The sequence below is a fragment of the Prionailurus viverrinus genome, chromosome D1, assembly GCF_022837055.1.
Source record: "Prionailurus viverrinus isolate Anna chromosome D1, UM_Priviv_1.0, whole genome shotgun sequence".
NCBI classification, from domain to species: Eukaryota; Metazoa; Chordata; class Mammalia; order Carnivora; family Felidae; genus Prionailurus; species Prionailurus viverrinus.
This window is the reverse complement of record NC_062570.1, coordinates 106,085,734-106,113,212: the sequence shown is the minus strand read 5'-3', so window position 1 is coordinate 106,113,212 and position 27,479 is coordinate 106,085,734. Positions and strand designations below refer to the sequence as shown.

General features: G+C 61.3%; 5 protein-coding genes across 8 annotated transcripts; 2 read left to right on the top strand and 3 right to left on the bottom strand.

The window, feature by feature from the left end:
- Window positions 1-306: 306 nt before the first annotated feature.
- On the top strand, window positions 307-6,152 carry RPS6KB2 (ribosomal protein S6 kinase B2). Of its 4 annotated transcripts, none has more exons than XM_047824160.1 (15): window positions 312-483; window positions 799-839; window positions 938-1,058; window positions 1,341-1,409; window positions 1,928-2,075; window positions 3,166-3,223; window positions 3,326-3,426; window positions 3,553-3,643; window positions 3,729-3,819; window positions 3,943-4,050; window positions 4,771-4,833; window positions 4,971-5,048; window positions 5,141-5,245; window positions 5,352-5,464; window positions 5,725-6,152. In XM_047824160.1, exons 1-15 carry the CDS (start codon window positions 412-414, stop codon window positions 5,906-5,908), a joined length of 1,443 nt encoding a protein of 480 aa, XP_047680116.1. In that variant the 5' UTR covers window positions 312-411; the 3' UTR covers window positions 5,909-6,152. The 4 variants fall into 4 exon arrangements, with proteins under 4 accessions (XP_047680118.1, XP_047680116.1, XP_047680117.1 ...); XM_047824159.1 differs by having other exon boundaries at window positions 316-483; window positions 5,138-5,245; XM_047824162.1 differs by lacking the exons at window positions 4,971-5,048; window positions 5,141-5,245 and having other exon boundaries at window positions 307-483.
- A 102-nt stretch (window positions 6,153-6,254) lies between these two features.
- On the bottom strand, window positions 6,255-8,529 carry PTPRCAP (protein tyrosine phosphatase receptor type C associated protein). Its single transcript, XM_047824171.1, has 2 exons — window positions 8,396-8,529; window positions 6,255-7,117 (listed from the first exon to the last, which is right to left on the bottom strand). Exons 1-2 carry the CDS (start codon window positions 8,396-8,398, stop codon window positions 6,494-6,496), a joined length of 627 nt encoding a protein of 208 aa, XP_047680127.1. The 5' UTR covers window positions 8,399-8,529; the 3' UTR covers window positions 6,255-6,493.
- Window positions 8,530-8,880: 351 nt separating this feature from the next.
- Window positions 8,881-15,525, bottom strand: CORO1B (coronin 1B). The gene is made up of 12 exons (XM_047824158.1): window positions 15,504-15,525; window positions 14,067-14,119; window positions 13,057-13,259; window positions 12,683-12,805; window positions 12,446-12,575; window positions 12,076-12,257; window positions 11,868-11,987; window positions 11,097-11,201; window positions 10,869-11,014; window positions 10,567-10,624; window positions 9,540-9,818; window positions 8,881-9,353 (listed from the first exon to the last, which is right to left on the bottom strand). Exons 3-12 carry the CDS (start codon window positions 13,255-13,257, stop codon window positions 9,228-9,230), a joined length of 1,470 nt encoding a protein of 489 aa, XP_047680114.1. The 5' UTR covers window positions 13,258-13,259; window positions 14,067-14,119; window positions 15,504-15,525; the 3' UTR covers window positions 8,881-9,227.
- Window positions 15,526-18,364: 2,839 nt separating this feature from the next.
- GPR152 (G protein-coupled receptor 152) lies at window positions 18,365-20,094 on the bottom strand. The gene has a single exon (XM_047823614.1). The coding sequence runs from the start codon at window positions 20,092-20,094 to the stop codon at window positions 18,481-18,483; it is 1,614 nt and encodes a 537-aa protein (XP_047679570.1). The 3' UTR covers window positions 18,365-18,480.
- Window positions 20,095-22,700: 2,606 nt separating this feature from the next.
- Window positions 22,701-25,207, top strand: CABP4 (calcium binding protein 4). Its single transcript, XM_047823295.1, has 5 exons — window positions 22,701-23,063; window positions 23,442-23,472; window positions 23,556-23,699; window positions 24,519-24,628; window positions 24,986-25,207. Exons 1-5 carry the CDS (start codon window positions 22,701-22,703, stop codon window positions 25,205-25,207), a joined length of 870 nt encoding a protein of 289 aa, XP_047679251.1.
- Window positions 25,208-27,479: the final 2,272 nt, after the last annotated feature.

The following is a 27,479-nucleotide window of genomic DNA, read 5'->3' as shown; positions in this document are numbered from 1 at the left end:
AGCCACGCAGCCAGCGCACGGCTTGAACGGGGCTGGGAGTTAAGTTTACAGCCATACCTGCCTGTGCCTCTGTCCCAGGCACACTCAAACTCTCCCCAGAACCAAGATGAGCGCCTTCCAGGTAGCCCTTGTCCGGTGCCGCCCGGGAGGAACAGTGCTGGCAAGACTGAGAAAGTCCCGCCCAAGAGGGTTAAGCCGGCTCCCGAGAGGCCTTGCGCTGGGCGCCATCTTTTCTCCCCTCCTTGACTAAGCGGGCCTGGGGGAGGGAGGGGGCAGCTCCCTACGTCATCGGCGCGCGCCGCCGCGGCCTGGGTCGCGGAGTGATGATGTACACAGTACCCTCCGCCCCCCGGACTGTCAGTCCGAGCGCGGCCGAGCAAGGGCCGAGGGGCCCGCCGGGCCGGCGCCGCTATGGCGGCCGTGTTTGACCTGGACCTGGAGACGGAGGAAGGCAGCGAGGGCGAGCCAGAGTTCAGCCCCTCGGTGAGTGGTCCTCCTGGGCGCGGCTCGATCCCACCCCCTAGGCGGTGGAATGGCGCTGGCTTCCCCCCAGCCGGTGTCTCAGATCCCGGCCCCCATTAAGTTCTGACCCATCCTCACCCACCCCGACCTGTCTTCCAGGTCCCCAGCCCTCCCCCTGGTTCTCCCTTTTCTGCCCTCGGCCTCTCCTCCCCAGTGCTGGCCCGTCGCCCCCTAGCTCCCATTCCTGACCCCCCTCCTCTCCCGGGCCAAGTAGTCCAGCTTGAGGGGGAGGGCTCCTGGTACCTTCCTTGGCTCTTACCCCTCGGTTTCTCACAGGACGTGTGGCCCCATGGCGAGTTGAGGGCGGCTGGCCTGGAGTGAGTGCGGGTTGTGTTGGGGGGGGGGGCGGTGTGCAGGGAGGGAAAGGGCTGGGGCGAACTGGAGCCTTGCCCCCATTAACCTCTTGCGTCAATAGGCCTGTGGGACACTGCGAGGAGGTGGAGTTAACGGAGACCAGTGTGAACCTGGGCCCCGAGCGCATCGGGCCCCACTGCTTTGAGCTGCTGCGTGTGCTGGGCAAGGGGGGCTATGGCAAGGTACTGGCCCTTCTCCCCTGCTGGTCTCCCTGCCTCAGTCTCGCAGCAGCAGAGGGTCTCAAAACAAATTAGACTTGTAGATCACTAGAGCCTCTGTAGCTCTCTGGGGTAAAAACATAAAGGAGGGAAAGGCAAATCCTCTCAGAGTCTGCCCCGACCTCTTTCCTGCCCCACCCTTGGGTGGGCCTTGGCCTCTCGCTCTCAAGGCCGGAGCTTTAGGGTGGAGCTTTGTGAAGGCAGGCTATGGAGAGGGAGGTTAATCCTGTCTCCCCTGCCCTACAGGTGTTCCAAGTTCGAAAGGTGCAGGGCACCAATTTGGGAAAAATATATGCCATGAAAGTCCTGAGGAAGGTGAGTCATTTGTTCAGCCAGCAAGTCCTTACTCGGTGGCTGCCATTCCCCACGCACTCTTCCAGGCTTTGGGAAGACACTAGTGAACGTGATGGTGGAAACGGTGCCAGTCTTGGGCATTTGCCGGCTTATTGTCCATTGCGGTTATATGATTGTATAGTAGTTCTCGCCTATGGGCTGTTTCGCCTCCCAGGGGACATGTGGCAATTTCCACATTTTTGAGTCACAGCTGGAGAGGGTGCCCCTGGCATCCAGTAGGTAGAGGCCCGGGACGCTGTTAAACATCCTCCGATGTACAAGACGGCGCCCACAACAAAGAATTACCTGCCCCAAATGCCATCCGTGCCGAAGTGGAGATATACCCCTAGAGGATAAATCAGTCCTTGAGAAGGATGACCGTGGTTAGCGGGATTGTGAAGAAATACAATGGAGTGAGACAGGGTGGCGGAAGGTAATGGCTGCAGGGACTAAAGGAGCCCGAGGCACCCACCTTCTGACCGCGATCCCCGCCTCTTCAGGCCAAAATTGTGCGCAACGCCAAGGACACAGCACACACGCGGGCTGAACGGAACATTCTAGAGTCAGTGAAGCACCCCTTCATTGTGGAACTTGCCTATGCCTTCCAGACCGGTGGCAAACTCTACCTCATCCTCGAGTGCCTCAGTGGTATGAGCGTGGGCCCAGCGGGGGAACCAGGGCCAGGGAACCAGCCAGGAAGCACTGGGAACTCTGGGGAAGCCCGCAGAGATGTGGTGTGTAGAATGGCTAGGGGGCCCCCACACTCATCCGTCCGTCTGTCCATCCATCCCTTCATCCGTCCGCCCGTCCGTCCGTCCATCCATCCATCCATCCATCCATTCATTCAGCAAACGTCTGTCCAGCACCTCTTGTGTCCCTCCCCTGCATTGGGGGTAGATGGGAACAGTGGCAGTTCGTGCAGAAACCCAGGGGCCTGTTCTGTCCACATCCACCACCCCTTCATGTCCTGCTCCTCTCTGCCGGGTGCCCTGTGTCCCATCAGGTCCCAGATCCAGCTGGTTCATCCTTGGCAGTGTCCTCCATCATCTCCACTCTCTTGAGGGGAGGGCATGAGTCACAGTTGTTTCCAAACCGGGCCTGAGGCCTTCAGCTCACCCTCTTCCTAATGTCTCCTCCACGAACTCCCAGGGTGCTCGTCGTGCCGGCATGGAATTGTCCCCAACACTCACAGTCATGGCTCCTTGTAACTGCTCAGATCAGCCTGGCCTCCTTGGCCTGGTGCCCCCTGCTGGCCACGGAGTGGTGGGGCCTGACCCCTCCCCCTGTCCCATCTGCACCAGATGGGCCCTGTGAGCTCCAGTATCTGTGTCTGTCTCAGCGTCCCCTTAATTCTCATTGCTACCGTGGGCTGTGTCCCCTCACATTGGGAGTAATTTTGCCGCCTCTGTGAGATTTTTTGGGTTAAGCTCTTGGAGCTGTTGCCTCAGTCTGGCATGTTAGAGCACCTGTGTGCATGTCTGTCTCCCCATTAGACTGAGCGTCCTGAGGGCAATGGCTGGGTCTCTTCATCTCTGTGTCCCCAGCTTCACCCAGCACAGGGCCAGACACCGAGTAGGCGTCGGTAGATGTTTGCTGAATTGAATTGAATCCCCACGGCAGCTCTGTGAGGCAGGTAGGGCCGGAATTATGAGTCCCACTCTCCCCAAGAAGAAACCAAGATTCAGAGCGCGAAGGCACTTGCTCCCAGCACACAGCTGCTGACGTGTTTGTGTCGCAGGCGGTGAGCTCTTCACGCATCTGGAGCGAGAGGGCATCTTCCTGGAAGACACGGCCTGGTAGGTATTACTTCTTGCCTCTCCTGAGGGGCTCCAGGGATCCCCTCTCCCCAGAGAAAGCCCCACCCCTACCCTTGCCTTCACCCTGTCCTGTCTCTGCAGTTTCTACCTGGCAGAGATCACGCTGGCCCTGGGCCATCTGCACTCCCAAGGCATCATCTACCGGGACCTCAAACCTGAGAACATCATGCTCAGCAGCCAGGGTGCGCATGCGCGCGTGCACCCTGCCCCCCCCGCAGCTGCGAGGCGGGTCAGAATCTGCCGGGAGGGCCGAGGAGCACCGTGCAGTGAGCCAGGGCCCTGACCACCCTCTCCAACATCTTCCCCAGGCCACATCAAACTGACAGACTTTGGACTCTGCAAGGAGTCGATCCATGAGGGCGCCGTCACCCACACCTTCTGTGGCACCATTGAGTACATGTGGGTGGTAGCTGGCTGGGACCAGGGGTGGGGAGAACTGCCAGGAAAGGCCTGGCCGGGCTGATGGTTTCACCCGTCCCCTCAGGGCCCCTGAGATTCTGGTGCGCAGTGGCCACAACCGGGCGGTGGACTGGTGGAGCCTGGGGGCCCTGATGTACGACATGCTCACTGGATCGGCAAGTCCAGCCTCCTTGGGAGGAGGGGAGGGGGGACAGGGGTGGGAGGGGGTCCCCATCCCGGCCAGGGGCAGGGCCTGGGGTGAAGCCCGCAAGTCTCCTCTCACCGTCTGCTTTCTCCAGCCACCCTTCACTGCGGAGAACCGGAAGAAAACCATGGACAAGATCATCAAAGGGAAGCTGACACTGCCCCCCTACCTCACCCCGGATGCCCGGGACCTCGTCAAAAAGGTGGGCTCCGGGGGCGCCTGGGGGCGCTCAGTCAGTTAAGCGTCCAGACTCTTGATTTCAGCTCAGGTCATGATCTTACAGTTCATGAGTTCGAGCCCCAGTGCAGAGCCTGCTTGGGATTCTCTTTCTCTCTCTCAGAATAAATGAATAAACTTAAAAAAAAAAAAAAAGGGGGGGGGGTGTTGGGCTCCCTCCTGCCCCTGGTCCAGCCTCCATGTCTTCTAGGCCCCGTACGGGGTCCTCTGGGCTGTGCGACATCCCCACTTGTGCAGTATGCCTTTGGGATGAAGCGGCACCTGCTTTGGGTTCCAAGACACCGAGCTTGTGCCTTAGCTCTGTTGTAGACCAGCTGCTGACCCTGTACACATTTGTAGTCCAAGTTCTCATCAGCCAAAGAAAACATTCATGATGAGCTAGCTGCTCTCTCATCACGAAGGCAATCATTAGGGATAAAAGTGGGAAGGGTGGGTTTGGAGACTGGATCCCTGCTGGAGTGCCCTGGAGTGATCCCGGTGACCAGGTGCCTTTACGAAGGCTTCAGGGCAGAGGGCCCATTGGACCAAGTTTGGAAGTCCTAGGGTGGCCCGTAGGTGGAGACCCAACTCCAGAGGCCTTCTCCCTCCTCCACCCTTCCCCGCCCCAGCCAGCCCCCAGGAACACAGGGGAACACACAGTCAGTGTCTATCCCCCAGACCCTCACCCTCTGCCCTCGCCCCGCAGTTTCTGAAGCGGAATCCCAGCCAACGGATGGGTGGCGGCCCAGGAGACGCTGCTGATGTGCAGGTGGGTCTGGGACCATCAGGAGAGGGCGGGGATGATCCCCCAAAGGACAGGGGGCAGGCAGGGCCTTAGGGCAGACGGAGTTACTGAGGGAGCCGAAGAGGGTGAAATGGTGGTGTTTGGGGGCACTCTACCCACAGAGACACCCCTTCTTCCGACACATTAATTGGGATGACCTCCTGGCTCGCCGCGTAGACCCCCCTTTCAGGCCCTGTCTGGTGAGTGGAGGTCCCACCGGACTGGGGGCAGGTGGAGGGCCCATCTTGGACGCTCCCTGACCCCTCCTCCCCATTTGGGTCGCTCACAGCAGTCAGAGGAGGACGTGAGCCAGTTTGACATCCACTTCACACGGCAGACGCCAGTGGACAGTCCAGATGATACGGCCCTCAGTGAGAGCGCCAACCAGGCCTTCCTGGTGAGGTCCTTTGTGGCCCGAGGGTTATGGGGACACGGGAAGGATTGTGGCTAAGGAGTGGGGGATGCTGAGCGTTGCCCAGCCCTGCCTTGCACCTCCTTCCCAGGGCTTCACGTACGTGGCACCCTCCGTCCTGGACAGCAGCAAGGAGGGCTTCTCCTTCCAGCCCAAGCTACGCTCCCCCAGGCGCCTGAACAGCAGCCCCCGGACCCCGGTCAGGTACCACAGGGCAGAAGGGAGGGTGTAGCTGGAGCAGGAGGCCGGTTCTAGCTTTGGCTCTGCCCCGTCCACCCCAGGGCTGCCTTGGCTGAATCTCAGTGCTAGCCTCTGCTTTGTCATCTACCACTGGGGACCCCTCGTGGCACAGGCTGCCTGGCTGGGCACCTGACCTCATAGTCTGTGTGCCCAGGCAGGTGGGGAAGTTGGCCCTCTGACCCCAGTGCCAGTAGGTGCTGACTCAGCCTTGGTTTTCCCTGCAGCCCCCTGAAATTCTCACCCTTTGAGGGATTCCGGCCCAGCCCTGGCCCATTGGAGCCCACGGAGTCCCCTCTACCTCCTCTCCTGCCACCACCACCGCCACCCTCGAGCTCTGCCCCCCTCCCCATCCGACCCCCCTCAGGGACCAAGAAGTCTAAGAGGGGCCGTGGGCGCCCTGGGCGCTAGGAGGACGGATGGCTGTGAGGGCAAGCGGGACCCTGGGCCAGTTCCAGAGGCCTGGAGGTGTGTCCAAGAGTACAGGAGTGAGTGTGTGTGAGAGTGTGTCTCTGTTGGGGGTGGCTGTGCCCCTGGACCATGCCCACAGAGGGCCACAGGCTGTGGCTGTCAGTGGAATGGCCTTGCCGCCCAGCTGGCCTCCTGCAGTTGAGCTGTGCCCTTAGCGAATTAAAATATTGAATCATGGCACTGACCTGGCTCTTGAACTTGGATTTCTGGGGGCAGGAGTGGGTGGGGTGGCGCCGGGAGGAGCCCCTGCTAAGAGATGGAAAGGGTCGCTATAGGACCACAGAGCCACAGGGCTGGAGGGCTTTTATTTAAGGTGGCTGCCCAGTGCCCATAGGGATGGGTGGCCTTCCCGATGGGGACAGGGATGCACGGCTCTGGGGACCGAATGGGTGGGGGAGTGATAGTCTGAGACTCTCCATCTGGGGATGTGGGCGACAGTGGGTCCAGGGCAGGCTGTGTCCAAGCGGCCGTGGCGGCTTTGGGAAGCAGAGGCACGGCGACGGGGATGTGACACCACGCGGGCTCCTACAGTGCGGTGACATGGAGGCCCTGGCCCTCGGGCGCTTCAGCGCTGTCATCCCAGGCCGCGCTGCCAGCAAAGGCGTGAAGGTCACTCAGCAGGGCCTCAGCGCTGCCCCCTGAGCCCACCGGCCCCTGGGAGCTGAGGCCCAGGCCCCCGTCGGTGTTACTGTCACGTGCTTCCTCAGTGGGCTCTGCCGCCTGCCGTGGGCCGGGCCCCTCTCCGCATGGCTGGTCCTCGTCCCGGGACTGTGTCTCCCCCAGGCCTCCGACCAGGTGGTAGTCCTCTTCCTCGTCCTGCTCGTCCTGCTGCTGCTCTGGGTCCTCATCGGGTGACCCCAGCTCAACCCGGGCCCGGAGCCAGCGGCCTGGCGGGCTGGCCCAGAGCAGGCGGCGCGTGCGGCCCCACAGGGCGGCGCCCAGGCGGGCCGGGTGGTAGTAGCCCCCCGAGTCGCGGCTGAGGCGGCGCCAGGCCAGCGCCAGGCCGGTGGCCAGCAGGAGCAGCAGCAGGAGCAGCAGCAGCACGACCGTGCCAGAGCTGGGGCCCTCGCCGTCCGAGGCGCCGCTGCCCGAGCACAGGACCCCCGGCAGGGCCAGCAGTGTCCCAAGCCCTAGGGCACAGGGCAGGTCCTGCGGGGAGACAGGCGGGGGCTCGTCACCGGGGCTGGGCGGGGAGGGGGGGAGTTGGTGCCTGGGTCCTCAATTGCCTCTTGGGCAAAAGGGGGACAGTCAAGCAGAAAAACCCAAGTCCTTAGCAGGGCCCCGGTCCTTTGAGATCCGGCCACGGAGCCTCTGATGCCCTGCCCTCGCCACCCCACCTGCGCTGTACGAGCCTGCGCCTGCCAGGGGACCGTGTGCTGCCTGGTCCCTCCGCCCAGATGCCCCATCCCCGAGAGCCACACGGCTGCCGGCTCGCCTTGGCTCAGACCATCTCTGTGAGGCCCGATCTGACCCGGAGTACTGCCCTGCCGCTCCCCCCCCCCGCGCCAGGCCGAGCCTGGCTCTGTTTTCCTCTCCCTTGTGCTCCTCACACAGCCGGCAGGTGCTTGCCATTTACCCCGTCTCTGCCCCAGCGGCGTAAGCAGCAGGGAGACAGGGATCCTTACGGCTCCAGCACTGAATTCCCAGCACGCATAGCAGGTGCTCAGTTAATACTGGTTGAAAGTGTCCACGTTGCCCGTGGGGTGGGGATGGGGTGTGGAAGGAGAGAGGTGGCCTGCGAGGCTGGCTGTCGGGGCTGGCTCTTCCTGAGGCCTGGGATGGAGGGACCACCTCCAGGACAACTGTTTACCCTCCACCCCGCCCGGCCTCAGGATGGGGGCCCCTGAAGCCCCTCTTCCCTCCCACACGTGGGACTGCCCCAGCTGCACCACTTCCGCTGAACTCCCCGTCCCCTGGGGGCCTTAGGTTCGCAGGGCCAGGGGCTGGGGGAGGCTGGTGCTAACAGAGGAAGCCTGCGGTTGGAAAAAGGCAGATGGGGGAGGTGGCAGAGGGGGGAGGGGTGCCGAGGTTTCAAGCAAGCCTCCTCTTCATGCGCCCCAGGCCCTCTCTCTGCCTGGGCTCCAGGGATGCAGGGAGGCTCTGCCCAGGTCCCAGGTCCCAAGCAGAGCAGGTGAGAGAGAGGGTCTAGCAAAGGTTCTTGAAGGGGGTCTAGGCCGGGAGTGGGGTGCTAGGGGCACACTCTGAATCCCAGGGAGGCCCAGCTCGGCGGTAAGGGGAGAGAGAGGAAGGCCCAGCTTCTGCCCCACGCTCGCCCGGGGTCTCCCGCCTCTGCCCTTGCCCGGCTGTTTCTGCCCGTGGGCCCCAATGGGGCGTGGGGGAGAAATCCTCCCTTAGCTCCCAGGGCCCAGACATTCCAGCCCCGACCTGTCGCCCCCACTGCAGGGCCCAGTGGGCTCCTGGGCTCACCATCAGTCCGCCGGCCTCAGTGCTCAGGCGCCCACCGCCAGCTCTGACTGTGCTGAGTGGAAGTGAGCTCTGGCGCGCTCAGCTGCAGCTGGGGGTTACTCGACGCTTCCGCTTCCTGCCCACAATACCCCACCCAACACTCCCTGCCATATCCCCTGGTGGGGGGCCTTGGGCCTCTCGGGACCACCCTGACCCACACCAGAGCCTCATAGGTCTCTCGCCGGGTGACGCTTGGGCTCTGGGGCCTGTGACCAGGCCTCCAAAAGGAGGAATGGCACCAGCTCAAAGCAGGACGCCGTCCCGGGTGTCCACAGGTCTGCGACCTCAGTTTCTCTACTCGGCAGAATTCAGGGAAGCGCTGGCTGTGGGGGATGCTCATGGCCCCCAGACCTCCCTCAGATCCGGGATCCCCGTGGGCCTCATTTGTCCCCAGCCTTCCAGACTTCCTTTCCCAGCCCCACCCTTTGCAGAATGGCAAACCTGGCTTTTAGAAAGAGAATTTTATTTGGAATGAAAATATAGAGCCTGTGCCTCCTGCTTACTCTGCGGAAGGAGCAGGGAACTGGGGGGGGGGGGGGGGGAGATGGTCCCTCAGAGTATAAGCTTGCCTTGGTACAAAAACCCTCCACGGTAACAATGACAAGAGCCAGGCGGTGGCTCTAGCCTGGGCCCACAGGATGGGACAGGGTGTGGACTGCCCCCGAACCTGCCCGAGAGGCCCTGGGCAGGCGCAGGAGGCAGCCAGCTGGCGGTGGGACTTGCCAACAGAGGCTGGGTGAGAAGGGAGTGGAGGAGGAGGTGAGGGGGAGTGGCACCCCCTGGGCCTATGGTCCTAAGCGTCCCCATTCTCTACTCGGCCAAGCTGTTCTTCCAGGCGGCCAATGCGCTCCCCCTGCTCCTTGACCAGCGCCCTCAGTGCCCGGAGCTCCTGCATCACCTCCTCCAGCTTCCCAGCCTCCTGCAGGGACAGTGGGGGTTGGGGGGGGGGAATAGGCGGTCAGGTGTCGTGGAGCTGCAGCCCTCCCCAGATCTACCAGGCAGGGGCCTGAGCCCGGCAGACAGGCGGCGAATGGTTCGGGCGCACACAGCAGACCAGGGTGACGCCTGGGGCTTCCCAACACCGCCCCGACTGTGAGGCACGTACCCCGGCTCCGGCGAGGCCGCCGCTGGGGGCGGTAGTGTGAGTGGCGACAGCGGATGTGGAGGCTCCTAGGCGGGCCGAGCTGGGGGCCACGGCAGGCCGGCTATCGGATAACACGTTGCGCCGGCTGACCTTCAGGTCCCGCTGTTTGCTGGGCACGTAGGCCTCCCGCAGGGAGATGAGAATGGGGTTGGCATCCCGCCCGCTCACCCACTCCTCTGCCTCCAGGGCCGCCTCAGGCCCAGCCGTGTCAGGGTACAGATCGTCCTGGAAGAGGTCCGACTGGGCAGGGGGTGGGGGAGGTCGGGATCAGTCAGGGGTCCAGTGTCAGGGTCCTCTCATCGGGACCCTGGGTAGCCGCCCTCTCATCACTGCCTTGGCCTCCAGGCCTGTACCCTGCCAACCCATCCTCCGATGGCCTGGCCTCCAGCGGCCTCTCTCAAGCACAAACCTGTCATTGCACTTCCCTTCGGGACACGCCAACAACCCCCTCAGAAGCCTTCCCAACACTCCTAAGCAGGGGCCAGCTACGTGGTTTCACGGGATCCTGGGAGCCGTGTTAAGTCAGCCTCCCTCACAGCTCTGCTCCCTGGGACGTGCCCGGCTGGCACAACGGCCCACTCAGTGGAGGACGAAGCTCGTCCAAGGCTCTTGGCTGGACATCTGAGGCTAGGCCACACGGGACTGATGCCCTCCTCATGGGAGTCTCCCCTACAGCCAGACTCCCGTCCGCTCTCCATTCTCACCTCTGTTCCCCCTGCCTGGCGTATGCCCACCCTAGCCATGCTGTCGGTCCTGTGTCGCCTACTACAGGGAGCCCTCCACAGCTGCCCGGCTCCTGTCCATCTCCTGTGGCTCTTCCGGAGCAGGACCTCAGCTCAACCTGTCCCAGCCCTGCCTGTCTTGTCTGACAAAGCCCAACACCCGGCTGGGTATGACCAGCCCACTGACCACATCCATACTCAACCGTGTCCCATTCACAGACCTCACGCCTGCCCGAGTGGGTGGGCAGGGGACCGGGTGGCCTCACCTTTCTTGGCACCGTCATGACAATGGGCTCACACTTGCGTTCGTGCAGTTTGTAGAACCTGGGAAAGGCGGGGGAGGGAGGAGCCATGGGTGGAGCCTCCCCCTCACTGGCTCCCTTGGCTCCCTGCACTCTCCACTCCCAGGCCTCGCCCCAGCCCCTCCACACTCTGACCTCTGACCCTGGCCCTGCTGTGGGCTGGTTCCTGCTCTGAGCAGCCTCCGAAGATCTGACCTTTCACCCTGGACGGCCGCCATGGCCTGGCCTCTGCCGCTGGAGCCAGCCACCTGGGAGGCCCTTCTTACCGGGCGATCTCACACTTGCTGACCTCCAAGCCCCTCTTAGGCATGCTGCCCATGCCCCTCTGGGGCTCTTTGCTGGTAAACGTGTTCAGGAAGTGGATGTAGGGGGGCTCATCCGTGATCTCAAAGTACCGGATGCTGGAGTCACCCTGTGGCGGGGGAGGGGGCAGCGGTCAGCGCTCAGGCAGGCAGCCTTCTTCCCTGCCCCCCGTCAGGCCCGCCCAGCCCCACCTTGCCGCACACGTAGACCACGCTGGTGTCCGGGTCATAGAAGGGCAGCAGGGCCCCATTGCTGGAGTCCAGCTCCTGCAGGGCCATGGGCTCCTCGAGGTTCTCCTGGCACATGGGGTGGGGGGCAATCAGGCCAGAGTCTTTCCCCCGCCTCTCCTCACCATCCCAGCCCCCCATCAGGACTGGCCCCAAGCAGCCTCACATGCCAGCTGGCACTGCCCCCACCACACCAGACGGGTTCTCTCCCACCCTCCTGGATCCCCTCCACTCCCAGGATCTCACTTTCCTAGCCTACCGCGGGCCACTGAGCCGGTGCTGAGAAGGTCCCTACCACGTGGCAGCTGGGGGCACCAGGCAGCACCAGCTCTGTCTCAGAGGGACTTGTGGAGGTCACTAGACAGAAGCACGGGGCTGTGGGACAGAGCACTTCAGGGGAAGGGCTGGGAGGCCTCCTGGAGGAGGGGGCCTCTGCACGGAGTCCTAAAGGGCAGCCAGATGGGAACAGGCAAGCAAAGGAGGGAATGGCCTTTCGGTTGGCAAGAATAATGTGGGCTGAGACTCGGAGGAAGCTGGAGGCAGTCGGGGAGGCTGGAGAGCAAGGGGCAAGGACAGAAGAGGCTGGCAGGGTTCCAGGTCCCGGGAGCCTCAGGTGCCAGGCTGAGAACCTGGGCACCACAGGCCTCTCTCCGGGGTGACTCCTGCCCTCCTTGCCCAGGGTGGGGCCCAAGTCTCGATCAAGCCTGTCCCCTCAGGCTGGCCACGGCCACTCACCGGGTCCCACAGTGCCAGCTGCCGCTCGCTCATGCGGCTGAAGCCCGTGGTGAACACCTTGCCATCCGCCAGGAAGATGGCCCGCATGGGACGGGCCCCCTCGTGAGCCCTCTCCCTCTCCTGTCCGGGGGACACAGTGGTCAGTACAGCACCCCGACAGAGCCCCTGGGCCCGTCCACTACCATCCCAGCCCTCCAGGGCCACGTACCGCCACCAGGGTGCCCCGGCGGGGGTCGATGATGCGCACGCCCTTGTCCTTGCAAGCAGAGCAGAAGAGGCTGCCGTTGCGGTTCCAGCTGACGTTGTAGATGAGGTCGGGGTGCAGGCCGTCCAGGCGGTACAGTTCCTCCGCCGTGCCCACGTTCCAGATGAGCACCACGTTGTCACAGCCTGCCGGGCAGGGGGCCATCAGCCCACCAGGCTGGCTTGGACCACCCTCCTGGGCCCAGACCCGGCCTCTTGACCTCTGCGGTCAAGCTTTACCACCTGTCACATGGGCCCGGGCGAGGGTTTGGGGCTCCGGAACCGTGCGTAGAGAGGGGCGGGGGGTGGGGGGGGGCGGGGCGGGCGGCGCAGACCTGCACTGAGTAGCACGTTGCGGGCGGTCGGGTGCCAGGTGACAATGCCCACTCGCTTGGTGTGCCCCTCCAGCACCACTACCGGCTCCGTCAGCGGGGAGGCCAGCCCGTTCTCCGGGATCTGCCACACCTGTGGGGGAGGGGGGGGGATGCCCGTGGAGGCCTCTGCTCGGCCCCGCTGCCCGCAGCCTCGAGCCACACCTGTGACCCGGGCCCAACCACAGCCCCGTGCCTCACCATGACCGTACAGTCCTCTGAGCCGCTGGCGATGACTTCGTCATTGTGGGGACACCAGTCGATGTCCAGGACGGGTCCCGTGTGTCCACACACCGTCGGGTAGGCCTTGTCGATGCGGCCCGTCTGCGGGCATGAGAGGGGCAGTCAAGGGTGAGCAGGAAATGTTTGTTGCCTCTGCCTCTGGCTCTGACTCTGCCTCGGCGGCAATAAAAAACTTTCTCCATCTGTGCTACCACCACCTGGGCAATAAATGTAGAATATGACACCTGTCCAACAGTGTGGGGATGGGCGAGACACGGAATGTGAAGTGAGCAGATAGGCCCGGCAGGTGTGGCTGAGTCTCCAGTCCTTCCCCCAGCCCTGATGGGGCCCACCTTGCTTAGGGGAAGCACCAGGAAGGCACCCCCACCGCTGGCCTCCACGATCACCGCCAGGAACTTGGGGTTGACTGCGCAGAAGGTGCTGTCCCAGGTGACACGGGACACTCGAATATCTTCGTAGCACTGGTCATTCTTGACCGGCTGTCCGAACACATGCCGGAATTTGCTCTGCCGGACCACTTTGCGGAAGGACATGTCTGCAGGGCGGAGAGGCCTGGATCAGCCCTCACCCACCCCAACAACCCCCATCCCTCCCAGGGGCTGCATGAAGGGAGGTGGGGGGGATGCAACCAGGGGCCTGGTCGTTGTAACCCTCTTGGCTTTCAGTTTCTCCAGTTACAGAATGGGGTCACAGGGACAGACCCTGGCTGCCACCCCTCTAAGGTGGCATCTGGGGGGGGGAGGGTAAATGCACTGACCCAAGGCCCACACTGCTGAGTGGGGAGGGGCTTTGCGGAGACCCTACCCAGGCCCCTCCCTGACTCTGGTATGTGTGGGGGAAGTGGGAGGTGCCAAAGCAGGGCAACCTCCTCGGAGGGTCCTAGTCGGTTGCAAGCAGGCTCCTTCCTGCCCAGGATTTGGAAGTTGGCTGATGGGTTGGACAGCCACAAGAGGCAGGAAAGGACTCCTCTGTGGAGCCGCACTCGGCCCCAGTTCCGAGCCCCAGGGAATGTGCAGTGCCTGCAGGAATGTGCAGGGAGCTGCTGGGAGCCCCAGGCCGGCCCAGGGGGCCTGGCAGGACTGGGGGGGGGGGGGGGGGAGGGGGGTGGTCAGGACGCCGCTCCCGGCCGCAGAGCATCCCAGGGCGCCTTCGGAGCGGGGTCCAAGGTGAACCAAGAGGGGACAGGCTGGGTGGCCACAGGGAGTGGGGACAGAGGGTGGGGCGCCGCGGAGGGGAAGGGCTCCTCGGACTCGCGACCCCCACCCCAGCCTCCTGCGGCCCCGCCCCCGCAGCCCAGCCGGGTCCCCCGCCCGCGACCCCAGTCCCGGCCCGCCACGCTCACCGGGGACGCCGGGGACTGCGGCACCGGCCTCGGGCGGCTCCGGATCCCGGCCTCTGGGAAGCAGGAAGCGGGAATCAGGAAGTGACAGAGGAGCCGGGGGCAGGGGGCGGGGGGGCGGGGCGGGGGCTCGCGGGGGCGGGGCCGAGGTCACGCGCGGAGGGGCGGGGCGGGAGACTGCGAGCCGCCCCAGGAGGCCAGGAGCACGGGGGCCTCGGGGGCGCAGGGGCGGGGCCTGGGCGAGCCCTGCCCCTCAGGCACCCGGGCCCCTCTAGGGCAAAGGAGCAGGGGTGGGGCCAGAGGGGCCGCAGGTGCGAGGCGCTGTCCGCCCGCAGACCGCTGCCCCTTCGCCATCCTCTCCTCTGGCGGAGCCCTCGGGAGCACGGGCATTGGGTGCAGCCCGCCGTCCCAGGCCCCATCCCCATCCCGGTGCATTCTTCCGGGTCCCCCAGCCCACCCCCCCCTCCAAAAATACAGTATCTAGTCTGACAGCCCGTGTGCTCACGTGCCTCTTTTTAAGGGTTACAAAAGTACACGCTCTTGACGAACAGTGTAAATGCACCAGCGGTGCGGTGTTTTAAGGGGTGAGCGGAAGGCCCCAGCCCACCCCTTCTTTCCCCTGAGCACCCCCGGGGTCTGCCGGGCCTCCTTATTAAAAATAGAAATGGGGACATGCCCTCTGCCAGATCGCTCACACCTTCCTCTCTCTTCCCGACCATCTCCCACGGAGGCCTAGTGGTCTGTCTGCAGATGTCTCCCTCCTAGCTAGCTCCTGTGACGGGGCCCAGCCTGGCCTCCCTAGATCTACCCTATCTCTGTCCGTGTCCCACCCCGGGGGGACTTAGGTGTCTCTGTATGTCGGACAGGCAGATCTGCCCCCTCCGCCCGGGGCTGGTGTCCCCAGGGCACTGGCCGCCTCCCTCAGTCCTTCCTTGAGACCCTGATCATCACCCCTTGGTCACCTTTTTCTTTTTTCCCAGAAAAAGGGGGGGTAGGTGGGAAGAAGAGGGAAGAGCAAAGCTAGAAGGGGGCTTGTCTGGGGCTGCAGGAGGCCCCACTGTGTGTCTGACACGGGCTGGGGCTCGTACCCTGCTCACTGCTTTCCTCCCCTGATGAGGAAACAACTCAGAGAGAGGGGTGCCTGCCGCAGGTCACCCCGCCGAGATTTAGTTCCCATCTGTTTGGCTCCAAAGTCCTCGCTTTTCCCTTTGTTCCATAAACCGTGGGGCAGGCAGACCCTTCCAAAAAAGGACAGGAATGAGGGTGCTTTGGAAGAGGGAGTGTCACATTAGCCTCTCTCTCCGTTGCGCCCTCCAGAAAACATCCAGAGGTCTGTCTAAAGCCCAGATAACACACCCCCTACCCTAAGCCCTCCCTTCCCTCCTTGTCACACTTGAAATAACATGCGCTGTCATTGCATACCCCTCCCCCGTTTGTTACCTTCCTCTGCCCTGTCCCTGCATGTGGCCCAGTGACACTGATCCTCTCGTCCCCGAAACAAACCACCTTCCTTCCCACTGCGGGGCCTGGGTACATCCTGTTCACTCCATCTGGAAACGCTTCCCTCAGATTGTGAAAAGGCTCCAACCCTCACTTCCTCCAGGGCTCTGCCCAAATGTTGCCTTCTCAAAGGGCCCTCCCCAACCAACCCCTCACTGGTCACTCTCTGGCCCTGACTTGTTCCCCCCATATCCTTCTTAATCACGATCTGACGTCGTCTTGTGTAACCATTGTGTATTTGCTTTTTGTCTGCCTCGCCCCGCTAGACTGTCAGCAAGTGGAGGGTAGCACCCGGTCTTTGGTCTTGTTCCCCACTGTGTCGAAGCACCTAGAATGAGACCTAGCGCTCAGCATGCATTCAATTCGTGTACGTTGAGTGAAAGAATGAACAGCAGTCCTGAATGTAGGATCGACGATGTTCGTATTCACAGCTCTCAGAATGAGTCTCTCCATGAGGGGTACCTCTCACCTGGAGAAGGCGTGAGTCTCCCAGAAGGCAACAGGAGTCCAGCCCCATGGGGTGTGTTAGGGGTGAGGTAGATGGACTGAGGAATGTCAGGGATGAGCCCTCCTTTCAACCTCTGTGGCCTCGGGTGTGCATGTTTCCTCCAAAACAAAACTCTGTGGGTCACCAGGAGAACTCCTCTTTATGCCACAAAGCCCTTCATGGCACTGCCCTCTCCCCTGGGTCGCGATTACCCATTATGGGTGAGATTCCCCCTCAGGGACCTTGGAGATGGGGCTGCCCCCCTCTCCGAAATGCTGGGTTTGGAGTGGGGACCAGAGTTGATGGCAGGTGGCTGGCGCTGGGGTTTGAGTGCCTGATCTGCCCGCCATGTTGAAAAAGCTTTGGGACCGCTATCTGGGAGAAAGGGGAGGGACACTGCAAGACCAGTCCCTGCCTCCGGGGAGGGTGCACCCAATAGGGTGGGCCAGGGTGAAAACATTTCTTGCAGAGGGGCAGGCAGTATGGTGGAGCAGACAAAGCCTAGCGGGCAGGATGCTCCCACGTGGGCTCTGGCCCGTGGGTCAGTCCTGCTCCCAGGCCTGGCCCGGGAACCATTTTACAGATGCGGAAACTGAGTCCCAAAGAAGCCAAGAGCCTTCCTGAAGATCACACAGCTGGTGAGCGGTGGAGCTGGGATTCAAAAGACCGCCGAGGGACACCAGCGGCCATGCCCCTAACCCCACCCATGTGTCTCCAGAATGGAAGGCTGGCTGGAGAGTCACCTAGCAAGGGCTCGATAAACATTTGCTGAAGGACCGAATTCAACAGATGTGTGCCTGTGCAGAAATCGCTGAACGGCGTCCGTAGTTCGGCCTCGGTGTCCACAGTTCCACCACCGGGACATGCCCTAATTATGCCCTTGGCATTGCCCCCCTGCCACCATTCGGCATCCCCGGGCTCAGTTCATGATAGCAGCAGCCCTTGCAAGGGGAACATGACCACCCCATTGTACAGAGGAGGAAATCGAGGCGAAGCGGCAGCTGGCAGCCCGAACCCAGGTCTGCCCGCACCTCTCCGGGCCGCCCGCACAGCCTGCTGCCTTTTTAAGATGGAAGCACCCTGGAAGCATAGCACTTAAGTGTCTGCCGTAGGGGCGGCTCTCAGCTGCTACAGGTCACAACACTGAGCTACTGGGAAACGACTGGGGGAGGGGGGTAAAGGGGAAGAGGCTCACGATTTTGGAACACGGGGGGGGGGGGTGGAGGGCGAGCGAGCGGGGGGTTGGTGTAGAAGAGTGAAAGGGAAGCAGGGAAGTAGGGTGGGGGGTTCAGAATTAGACCTTCGGGACTTCCCCATTTTTCTTGCCGTGTCTGCGCCTTGAGAGGGAAGAGGCTGGCTCTGCCCCAGAGATGCTGTGTGATGGGGGCCTGTACCCTTTTTGGAGCCACTGGTCCCCAGGGCTCTCTGTCTGGACGTCTTCCCGTCTCTGCGCGTGGGCTGAGTGCATAGGAGGGGTTCAGATGGAGGCAGGACTGAGCACTCTATACCTGCAGCCCCCCGTGGTGGGGGCGGGGGGGGGCAGGTGGACACTAGTTGAACCCTTCAGTGGAGCAGACGCTCTCTCAGGCCCCCTGGGCATCCGTGGCCCAGAACTGTCATGGGCACAGCCGATCTGCCCCAAAGCTCACAAGACCCCAGATGCCCAGGCCAAGGTGGCGCCTCCTCTCCTCCATCTCCAGCCCCTGCAGGGACTTCCCTGGATGCCGGCGAATGGAGAACATTTGTTCACCGAGCCCCTGCTGTGTGCCAGGCTCCTGCCGTCACCGGAGCCCGATTTGAATCCGGGCTCGGTGGCTCTCATCGCCTCCGCTCCCGCTGCCTTGCTGAGGGAGGTCCTGCGCCAGGCTCGCTGCCTGTGGGGGGCAGGGGGCTGGTGGACAGGGCTCGGCCAGCCTGCGTGGGCTCCCAGGACCCCGGGTTCCTTCTGGCTCTTAAATGCCTCCTTTTCTGCAGAGATTTCTTCCTTCATCCTCCTCACGCCCGAGTTAGAGGGTGAGGCAGGGAGGAGAGGGTGGAGGAAGGATTCCGGGGAGATCGGCACAAGCTCAGGGAAGTCACCCCTGCTGTCTTTCCCCCGCAGGACTGAGACTTGGGGGGCAGGTGGGCGGTGCGGTCCAGGGGTGCTGGAGGACAGAGCCCAGCAGCACCCTGTCGGCTGTGACTGTTGGGCCACTGTGTGTGTGGGGGGGGGCAAGCATGGAGAAACCGAGGGGGACCTGGGTAGGGACGAGACGATCACGACAAACTGCCTGGGACTTTTGGTGCTTCATTTTCACTTCCCCCAAGTCCTCCTGCCAGCCCCAAGGGACTTGAGGGGGGTTTCTTTGATGACTTCCTCCACGGCTCCCTTCGTCTCTGACTGGCTCTGGCTCTTCCACTGCCTTGATGGGCCCGAGCTTTCCCAGACCCTCAGGTGGGGCCTGCTCCAGGGGCTTCCTCTGGGGGGACGCTGCTGGGACTTTCTCCCTCAGAGTCAGCAGGCACCGCTGGGTTCTCAGGGGCTTCCGGGGGGGGATCCGCGGATGGGGCAGAAGACGCTTCATCACAGGGGCTGAGAGCTGGGCCGGAGGCAGGTCCGGGGCTCTCGGGGCTCACTTGTGGCTGGGCCACAAAGTCCAAATGGGGCTGGGACTCAAGGTTCACCTGTGGCCGAACGGAGGCGTTCAGCTGAGGCTGCATCACAAAATCTGCCTGTGGCTGGGCCACTGAATCCGACCGTGGCTGTGCCGTGGGCTCTGCCTGTGGCTGGGCCACTGAATCCGACCGTGGCTGTGCCGTGGGCTCTGCCTGCGGCTGGGCCACTGAATCCGACCGTGGCTGTGCCGCGGGGTTCACCTGGGGCTGGGCCCCAGCCACTGGCCCAGGAAGAGTCTGACTCCCAGAGTCCACTTGGGTCTGTGGCTCCGCTGGCGTGAAGCTTCCAGGCCGTTCTTCACAGAGAGCTGCCGCGAAGGAGGAGAGGACGGCGCGCAGCAGGGCCCGGAGGTCGGCGCTGGCCAGGAGGCAGAGGAAGGGACTGAGGCAGCTGTTGAGCAGGGTCAGGTAGTCGGAGTAGACCAGCGCTTCCCAGAGCAGGTAGCCGGGGTAGACGTCCCACAGGAAGGCCAGGTACAGCAGCTGCGCCAGGTGGTAGGGCAGCCGCAAGACCACGTAGGCTGACAGAATGGCCTTGGCCACACGGGCGAAGCCCCGGCAGGCCGTGGGCCTCGGCCGGCGGCGGCGGCAGGTCCGGGAGGCAGCGGCCTGCGTGAGCACGTGGCAGACGAGGAGCAGGAGGAAAGGCAGGAACCCCCCCAGGATCTCGAGCATCCTCAGCGGCAGCTCCTCGCCGTCCCAGAAGTCCAGGCAGATGACCAGGTCGTACCACCAGACGGCGGCCTCGGGGAAGACCAGCCAGGGCACGCTGAAGAGCGTGGCCAGCACCCAGACCCCGGCGCAGACCCAGAGGGGCAGGCGGGCCGGGCGGCGCCCAGGGTACCAGCGCGGGCACAGGGCCAGCAGGCAGCGGTCCACGCTGAGGGCCGCCAGCAGGAAGAGGCCGGAGGAGTAGGACACACCCCACAGGAAGTAGTAGAAGCGGCAGGCGGCCGTCCCCAGCGGCCAGTGGCCTCCGTGCTGGATCTCCAGGATCTGGAAGGCCGCTGCCGCCAGGAACAGAAAATCAGAGAGGGCCAGGCTGAGCAGCAGCAGGGCGAGCCGCGTGCCCGCTCCCTGCCGGGCCTGTGAGCCGGCCAGCCATGCCATGAGCCCATTGGCTGGCAGCCCCAGGAGCAGAAGGGCCACCAGGAAGACCGTGTCCCAGCCACCCTGGGGGTAGTCGTCTTCATCGTCCGGCTCCGTGCGGGGCCCGTGGCCAGCGGCACCCAGGTTGGCTTCCATAGCAGTGTCCGTCCGAGGTCCCCAGTGTGCTGTTGGCCACGGAGCGGGTGCCTGATGAACCAATGAAATCATGAGGGACTGAGTATGAGAGAGGGTGCTGTGTACCTCCAGGCAAGTCACTGTCCCTCTCTGAGCCATCGTCATCACCTTCGGGGCAGTTAGCCTCTGCCAGGGACTTTACACAGATTACCTCGCGTAGTCCTCAGACACTCCATTTTACAGGTGAGGAGAGGAAGGTTCGGAGGATAAGTGACTTGCCCAAGGTCAGAGACAGGACGAGAGGCGCCAGGACTGAGACTCAGACCTAAGCCTTCTGCCACGCGGAATCCCAGTGTGCCCAAGTAGACTGGACCGAGGCTTTTAAACAGATATATACATGTATATACATGTATATTTTACATTTTTTTCTTTTTTCTTTATTTAGTTTTAATTTTTTAAATGCTTTTCTATAAAGGTGTCATATCCACATACTTTCAAAACAGTTTTTTTAATGTTTATTTATTTTTGAGAGAGGGAGAGAGAGACCGAGCATGAGTGGGGGAGGGACAGAGAGAGAAGGAGACACAGAATCTAAAGCAGGCTCCAAGCTCTGAGCTGTCACGGGGCTAGAACTCATGAACCGCGAGATCATGACCTGAGCCGAAGTCGGTCACTTAACCAAGTGAACCACCCAGGTGCCCCTTAAATTTTTTTTTAACGTTCATTTATTTTTGAGAGACACACACACACAGAGAAACAGAGTGCGAGTGGAGGAGGGGCAGAGAGAGAGAGGGAGACACAGAATCCGAAGCAGACTCCAGGCTCTGAGCTGTCCGCACAGAGCCCGACGTGGGACTCGAACTCATAAGCTATGAGATCGTGACCCGAGCTGAAGTTGGACGCTTAACCGACTGAGCTACTCAGGTGCCCCAGTTTTCTCTCTTTAAAAAAAAAATGTTTATTTTTGAGAGAGAGAGAGAGGGAGAGAGAGAGAGAGAGAGAGAGAGAGAGAGAGAGAGCAGGGGAGGGGCAGAGGATCCAAAGCAGGCTCTCTGCTCATAGCAGACAGCCCGACGCGGGGCTCGAACTCACAAACCGCGAGATCATGACTTGAACTGAATTCAGGCACTTAACTGACTGAGCCACCCACGTGCCCCTCAAACATATTTTTAAAGCTGGTGAATCTTCAAATAAAATATTACAGTGGAGCCCCGGGGATGCTCTAGGGAAGACAATTTGAAAACCACTCGGTCGGATCATCGGATCATCGGATCATCGCAAGCCCCTTTCCTTCTGGTATCCTGGAGTTCAAGTGTTTAAGATTCCAAGAAGGGGAGGCTCAGAGTCCCGTGGGCCTGTAGGAGGCCAAGGGTGGGCAGGAGCCTGGGCCAGAGGAGGCCCTTCCCCACAGCAAGTGCAGCTCATGAACTCAGGGTGAGGTCTGCAACTCAGGGCCCGGCAGCCTGGGGCCAGAAGGGCCGTGCTGGAAGCAGCTGGAGCCCCTTCATCATCCTCGACCCCCACCTATGGCCCCGTCCTCATTCTCACAGCTCAGGCAGAAGGTGGCCCCTGAGGCCACCATCAGAAGGAGAAGGGGGCTCAGCAGTGTGATGATAGGGGCCTGCTACCCCTCCCCCACCACTCTGCCCGCCTTCCCTCACTGGCCCAGGAGGTTTCCCTCGGAACACGGAGAAAGTCCTCATGGCAGCGCTGAGCCAGGGGAGGAAGTAGGTGCCCCAGAAAGGCTGGATCCTGCCCGTGGCCCATGGCTCCAGCCCCTTGGCCTTCAGCCCCGTGGCTTCCTCTCCCCTAGTGCTCAGGCAGACCCCACTCTGCAAGCTCCAGCCTCTACTGGATCAGATCCCAGGGCTCCCCCGAGCCCCAGCAGGTGAGGCCTGGCTTACCTGTGAGGTGCAGGCCGCTGGCCGGAAGGAGCAGGGGCGTGCCTGCCTGCCCAGTGGTCCAGCCATCTGCCGGGCCCCACGCCGGGGCCTGGGACATGGCGCCTGGCGGCGCTAAGGCGGCCGACGTGAAACCCAAGCTGAGAAGACATCAAACATTCATGGGCATGGGGCTGCTCCCTGGGAAACCCTAACCCCCGCTCAGCAGGGCCGAGTGACCAGCCAGGCCACCCCATCCCTGACAGAGCCACGTGGTTAAAACCTCCTCGCCCTGGGCCCCTCTGCCTCGGGGCAGGCTCTGGGTCCCCCCGGGGGCCACCTCCTCCGAAATCACCCCCATGTCCCTCAGTCTCTGTGATCTGGCCTCGCTCCCTCAATTTCACAGACCCTCTGCCCCAGCCACGATGTCCCCGTGAGGGGCAACTCTCCTATCCTTTCCCACACTCTTTCTCCTGAGATGACGTCCCTCGTCCTTGCTTAGCTGAGTCCTGCTCCTGTCGCACAACCCGGCTGAGTCCTTGACTCCAGCAATATTGCCCCCATTTCATAGATCGGGTGACTGAGGCTCAGGGAGGTGAAATGGTTGGGTGTCCCAGCTCCTGAGGCCACTTAGGAGCCGGAGTCCGAAGCTCACCGTGTCCCGGCACCCTTGTCGCTGAGGGCAGTTCTCTTGACCCATCTGTCTCTGCCCTCAGGCAGAGGGCCGGGATTAGGGCCCGGAGCTGCCTGCCTCACTTACCCTAATCCCCCTCAAGGCTCGATCCCAGGCAATCAGCTCTCAGGGTAGGGGTGCGTAAGCAGCTTTATGGTCCCTGAGAACCAAGGGTGCTCCCTGGTGCTGCATCTCAGAGTTCTGTCGCCCCTCTCCACATGGCCACAGAACAGGCGAAGGGGCAGCGTGGCCCAGACCCCCAGAAGCCTCCTGTGGAGGCTGTGGCTTCCGGGAGCGGTGCTGAGGGCCTGCCCTTGACCAGGAGGAGGAGCAAGAAGGACAGGGGACTCCGAGGGTCCCGGAAGGGTGCTGGTGGCTCCGAGGAGCAGACCCCCATCCCTGGCCCCGAGGCCCCAGGGAGCAGCAAGAGCCTCTCTGGGAATGGAGAAGAGCAGGGGGGGACAGGCCCTGCAGCCCCCAGGCCAGCCGGTCGTCGCCAGTCTCACCGACACCGCTCTGGCACCCAGCACGATGCTGCCCAGAAGACATACGGGCCCCTGCTCAACCGCATCTTCGGGAAGGTCAGGTGGGGCCCGGGCTGGGGAGGAGGGGGACACACTTGTGCCCTCGGACTCCGCCCACCCTGCCCCTAGTACTCAGGCCTCCTAGCGCCTCTGCTCCAGACCCGGGAGCCTGAGCTGTAGAGGCAGGGTTTGGGGAAGGGTTGGTCTTGGGCCTGGCTGCGAGGTGGGCAGGGCTAGTCTTCAAACCCAGGATTCTGGGAGAGCTCTGGGCCCCAGGAGCCGGAAGTGGGGGGGGGGTCATCTTTTCTCTGGGGGTCGTGGGACTTCAGCTGCCTTCTCCTGCCCTTGTGAGACTGGCCCTACCCAGGCCATCGTGGGCTAGGGCTGGAGGAGGCAGGATGGCCCCCAGGGACATGCTGGACTGTGCCTCTGCAGGACCGCGAGCTGGGCCCCGAGGAGCTGGATGGTGAGTGGCCCTTGCTGGCGGCAGTGGTGGGTGGGAGGTGTCCCTGAGCCGGGCTGCCCGGGCCTGACCTCCCTCCCCTGCAGAGCTTCAGGCCGCCTTTGAAGAGTTTGACACTGACCGTGACGGCTACATCGGCTACCGGGAGCTGGGCACCTGCATGCGGACGCTGGGCTACATGCCCACTGAGATGGAACTCATCGAGGTCTCCCAGCACGTCAAGATGCGAAGTCAGTGGCTGACCCCCACCGGCCCGGGGTGGGGCGAGGCGGCAGCCATCTGGCTCTCTGTCTCTCTGACCCTCCTGAGGCTCCTGAAAAGAGCCTCCTGAGGTTCAGTGAGACCGACTGTGACAGAACCCTGGCCGCTCCAGGCGATTAAATGTCGGATGGGCGTGCGCTTGTGTGATTATCATTAGCTAAATTGTCAAATATCAGATTCCCTTCATTCCAGGACACCTGCATGTGCTCTGTGGTTTGCAAAATGGGATGTGGCTTACACTTGGTGTGAACATTTAGCACGATGCTTTTCTTTTCCCCAAAGCTGTTATTTGACCACCGGTGCTTTTTGTAATCGATGGCGTCTTAGAACGGCGGGACTACGTGGGCATACTCCTTAAGAGGCATTTATGGCTGCCCACGGGGTCCCAGCATGTCAGAGCCACCAACTGCACACCCCCGGAAGCACCTAAGAGTGGGTTCTCTCACCCTTGCCCCGGGATGAGGAAGGAGGTTTAGTAAGTCGCCCAAGGCCGTCGGCACCCAAGGTCACCCATGCCCCATCGACAGCACAGCCAGGGTTTAACTTTAGGGCTGCCTGGTTCCAAACCTTGGCCTCTTTCCCCCTTGACACAGGTGCTTCACTGAGAGCACTCAGGCACCTGGCCCTGTCATCTCTGTGGAGAACGGGGCTCTGACCTCCTACCCCCGTCCCCGAGGGCATGGATGCTGGGTGCTCCTTCCTGGATGTAGAGCTGGGGAGAGGCGGGCACCTGTGAAGTCCTTTCTCGGGGCCCCAGCCTTCTCCATTGTGACGCTCTGCCTCCGCAGTGGGTGGCCGTGTGGACTTCGAGGAGTTTGTGGAATTGATGGGCCCAAAGCTGAGGGAGGAGACAGCACACATGTTGGGGGTGCGGGAGCTGCGCATCGCCTTCCGAGAGGTGTGGAGCGTGGTCGAGTCGGGTGCTGGGTGGGCAGCTGGGCGGCAGACCTACTGGCCTCCCATCTGGGCCAGAGAGACGGGGGAAGGGGGGGGCAGCCTCTGGAAGCCCAGAGCCCTGCAGATGGTGGGACTGGGCCAGGGAGGGATTGGAGAGGGGCCATCTCGCTCTCAGCTGGAGGATCCACCCAAGGAGACTTCCTAGAGGAGGGGCCTATTGTCTCAGCCTGGGAGGAGGAGGAGGAGGGTTTCGGTGGGCGAAGGTGGGGACATCCAGGCACAGGATGTGGCAAGGAGGAAACGGGTCTGGGCAGAGCCAGCTTTGGGTGGGAGGGACTGAGCCCTGCTGGGATCCTAGTTTGACAGGGACAGAGATGGACGAATTACAGTGGCAGAGCTGCGGCAGGCAGCACCTGCTCTGCTGGGGGAGCCGCTGGCGGGTCCTGAGCTGGACGAGATGCTCCGAGAAGTGGACCTCAACGGGGATGGCACCGTAGACTTTGACGGTGAGTCTCCTTCCCAGACGACCCCCCACCCCTCCAGCTCCCAGGATGATCCCAGCGCGTCCTGGGATCCCTGACCAGGACTGGCCCAAGCCCTGCCCTTCTCTCCCCCAGAGTTTGTGATGATGCTTTTCACCCACTGAAGTTCTAGAAGGGAGAATGCGTCACCCCGCTGGCCCCAGGCCAGCAGGGTTCATGCCGTACGCCCTCCCCCTGAGGCCTCAGAATGGAAGACCACCCAGCAGCCCTCAGGCTTCTTCGGTCCTTGACAACACCTGGCTGGAGAGCCGGCTCGATGTCACCCACCCCCCTTCATTCTCACCTTCCTCCCACCTGAGCTGCCCGGAGGGAACCTGCACTCCGCCGTCCATCATTCTCCAGGGTGAGCAAGATTTGGATCTCTCCACACCCTCGGTGGGTAGCAAGCTCCCTGGCACCGCAGTATCAAAGACAGGGGCGGGGCGTGGAGTTGGGAGGATTCTGGAAACATGGTGAATTGAGAGCGTGGCTGGATGCCTCCCACTACCCGTGTGAAAATGTTAAGAAGACAAAAACTGAACTTGAAAGAAAGCCAGGGATGACCCCAGTACTAAAGACAAAGCAAGAACTCAGAGCCGGGTGGCGGGAGAGAGGGGACAGCATGGGGGCTTCAGACGTGGAGAGAGGTTCGGAAGCCTGGGCTCTGACACCCACGGATGACAGAAGACCTGTAAGAGGCTGGGGAACAGGACAGGAGCCTGAGCACCTTCCCGGGTCTCAGAGGGGTACCCTGTTCTTGAAAAGATACCTCCATCTACCAGCGTGAGGAAGTAGCAAGGGTATGGATGTCCAGGGCCTTGAGTGGACAAAGCTACCCTAAGGAACCTGGGACTCAGGCTGGCACATTAGGCAGGAGTGTGGTCTACCTCCACGGTATGGGAAGCTGAAGAAATAGGGAGAAGCTACCGGAAGAGCACTCTTCAACCCAGAGCACATGGGACTTAACAAACAACAGCCCTGTCGCTTCTGAAGATGAACTCATGACAAAGAATTACAGATCACATGGGAAAACAAGTCCCCGTGAGGGAGACGAGGCAGATGCAACAAACAGGAAAATCAGCACCCCCAAGTGTAAGTAACAGAAAAATCCGAAAGAGACCACAAAGTCAATGCAAACAGAAATGATAAAAAAGAAGGGAGAGAGGCCAATAGGTAGTAACAGAATGGTATGAAGCAGAATAGGAAGATTAATAAGAATAAAAGCATTTCTGAAAATAAAGGAGATAGCCATTGGAATAAAAAAAAAAAAATCAATGGGTTGGTTAAACAGCAGATTAGACACCATTTGAGAGAAGATTAGTGAACGGGAAGCTACATCTGAGGAATCACCTATAAGGTAGCCCTGAGGGATAAACAGGTGGCAAATATTAAAGACTAGTTAAAAATCATCAGGAGTCTCAGGAGAAAATACAAAGAATGGACACGAGGCAACCCTCAAAGACGTGACGGCTGAAACCCTTCCCTAAAGACTTCCGCAAAGACAAATGCCCAGATGGAAGGAACACAGTGGAGCCTCAGAAGGATGAACAGAAACAAATATATATCTAGATGCATTCCAGCAGAACTCAGAACACAGAACTTATACACAATTCAACTGGAGACAAAAGTCAGATTACTTACCGAGGAGCAGAAATTAGGCCCTACGAAGGCTTCTTCTTCTTCTTCTTCTTTTTTAAATGTTTTATTATTTATTTCTGAGAGAGAGAGAGAAAGAGAATGCGAATGAGGAAGAGGCAGAGAGAAAGAGGGAGACACAGAATCTGAAGCAGGCTCCAGGCTCCGAGCTGTGAGCACAGAGCCAGATGCGGGGTTTGAACTCATGAACCGTAAGGTCATGACCTGAGCTGAAGTCGGTAACTGACCGAGCCACCCAGGAGCCCCTCTACAAAGACTTTTCATTGGTTACAATAAATGCCAGAAGACAGTGGAATAAATTGTTCAGCATGCAGAGGAAAACGATTGCCAGCCAAGAAGACTCTACCTCACTCAATCGTTATTCAAGAAGGAAGGTGAAATATCAACTTTTTTCAGGAAACAGAGGCTGGTAAGAGTTTCCTACCCGTGTGCTCTCATTGAAGGGAATTTCCTTCAGTAAGAAGGAAATTCAGACCAGAAGAAAGGCGAGTATGTACTAAAGTATGGTCAGGAAAGAGATCGGTAAACATATTTGTGGAGCTAAAGAGACAGTAACGATAAAAAAGTTAAGTTGGGGGATTTTAAAAATAAGGAGGGACTAAAATAATAGACAAAATAAAACAGAAGACGGGAGGGAATACTTTAGATATGCTAAAATCTTTTTCTCATCTTTCC

Excerpts from the sequence above, each read along its gene's own strand:
- RPS6KB2 (XM_047824159.1), top strand. The coding sequence starts at position 412 with ATGGCGGCCGTGTTTGACCTGGACCTGGAGACGGAGGAAGGCAGCGAG. Across the intron at positions 840-937 it reads TTGAGGGCGGCTGGCCTGGA|GCCTGTGGGACACTGCGAGG; the intron begins GTGAGTGCGGGT and ends TTGCGTCAATAG. Across the intron at positions 3,224-3,325 it reads TTCCTGGAAGACACGGCCTG|TTTCTACCTGGCAGAGATCA; the intron begins GTAGGTATTACT and ends CTGTCTCTGCAG.
- CORO1B (XM_047824158.1), bottom strand. The coding sequence starts at position 13,257 with ATGTCCTTCCGCAAAGTGGTCCGGCAGAGCAAATTCCGGCATGTGTTC. Across the intron at positions 12,258-12,445 it reads CAACGTGCTACTCAGTGCAG|GCTGTGACAACGTGGTGCTC; the intron begins GTCTGCGCCGCC and ends CCTGCCCGGCAG. Across the intron at positions 10,625-10,868 it reads AGCAAGTGTGAGATCGCCCG|GTTCTACAAACTGCACGAAC; the intron begins GTAAGAAGGGCC and ends CGCCTTTCCCAG.
- GPR152 (XM_047823614.1), bottom strand. The coding sequence starts at position 20,094 with ATGACGATGGCTCAGAGAGGGACAGTGACTTGCCTGGAGGTACACAGC.
- CABP4 (XM_047823295.1), top strand. The coding sequence starts at position 22,701 with ATGGCCACAGAACAGGCGAAGGGGCAGCGTGGCCCAGACCCCCAGAAG. Across the intron at positions 23,064-23,441 it reads TCAACCGCATCTTCGGGAAG|GACCGCGAGCTGGGCCCCGA; the intron begins GTCAGGTGGGGC and ends GTGCCTCTGCAG. Across the intron at positions 24,629-24,985 it reads TGCGCATCGCCTTCCGAGAG|TTTGACAGGGACAGAGATGG; the intron begins GTGTGGAGCGTG and ends CTGGGATCCTAG.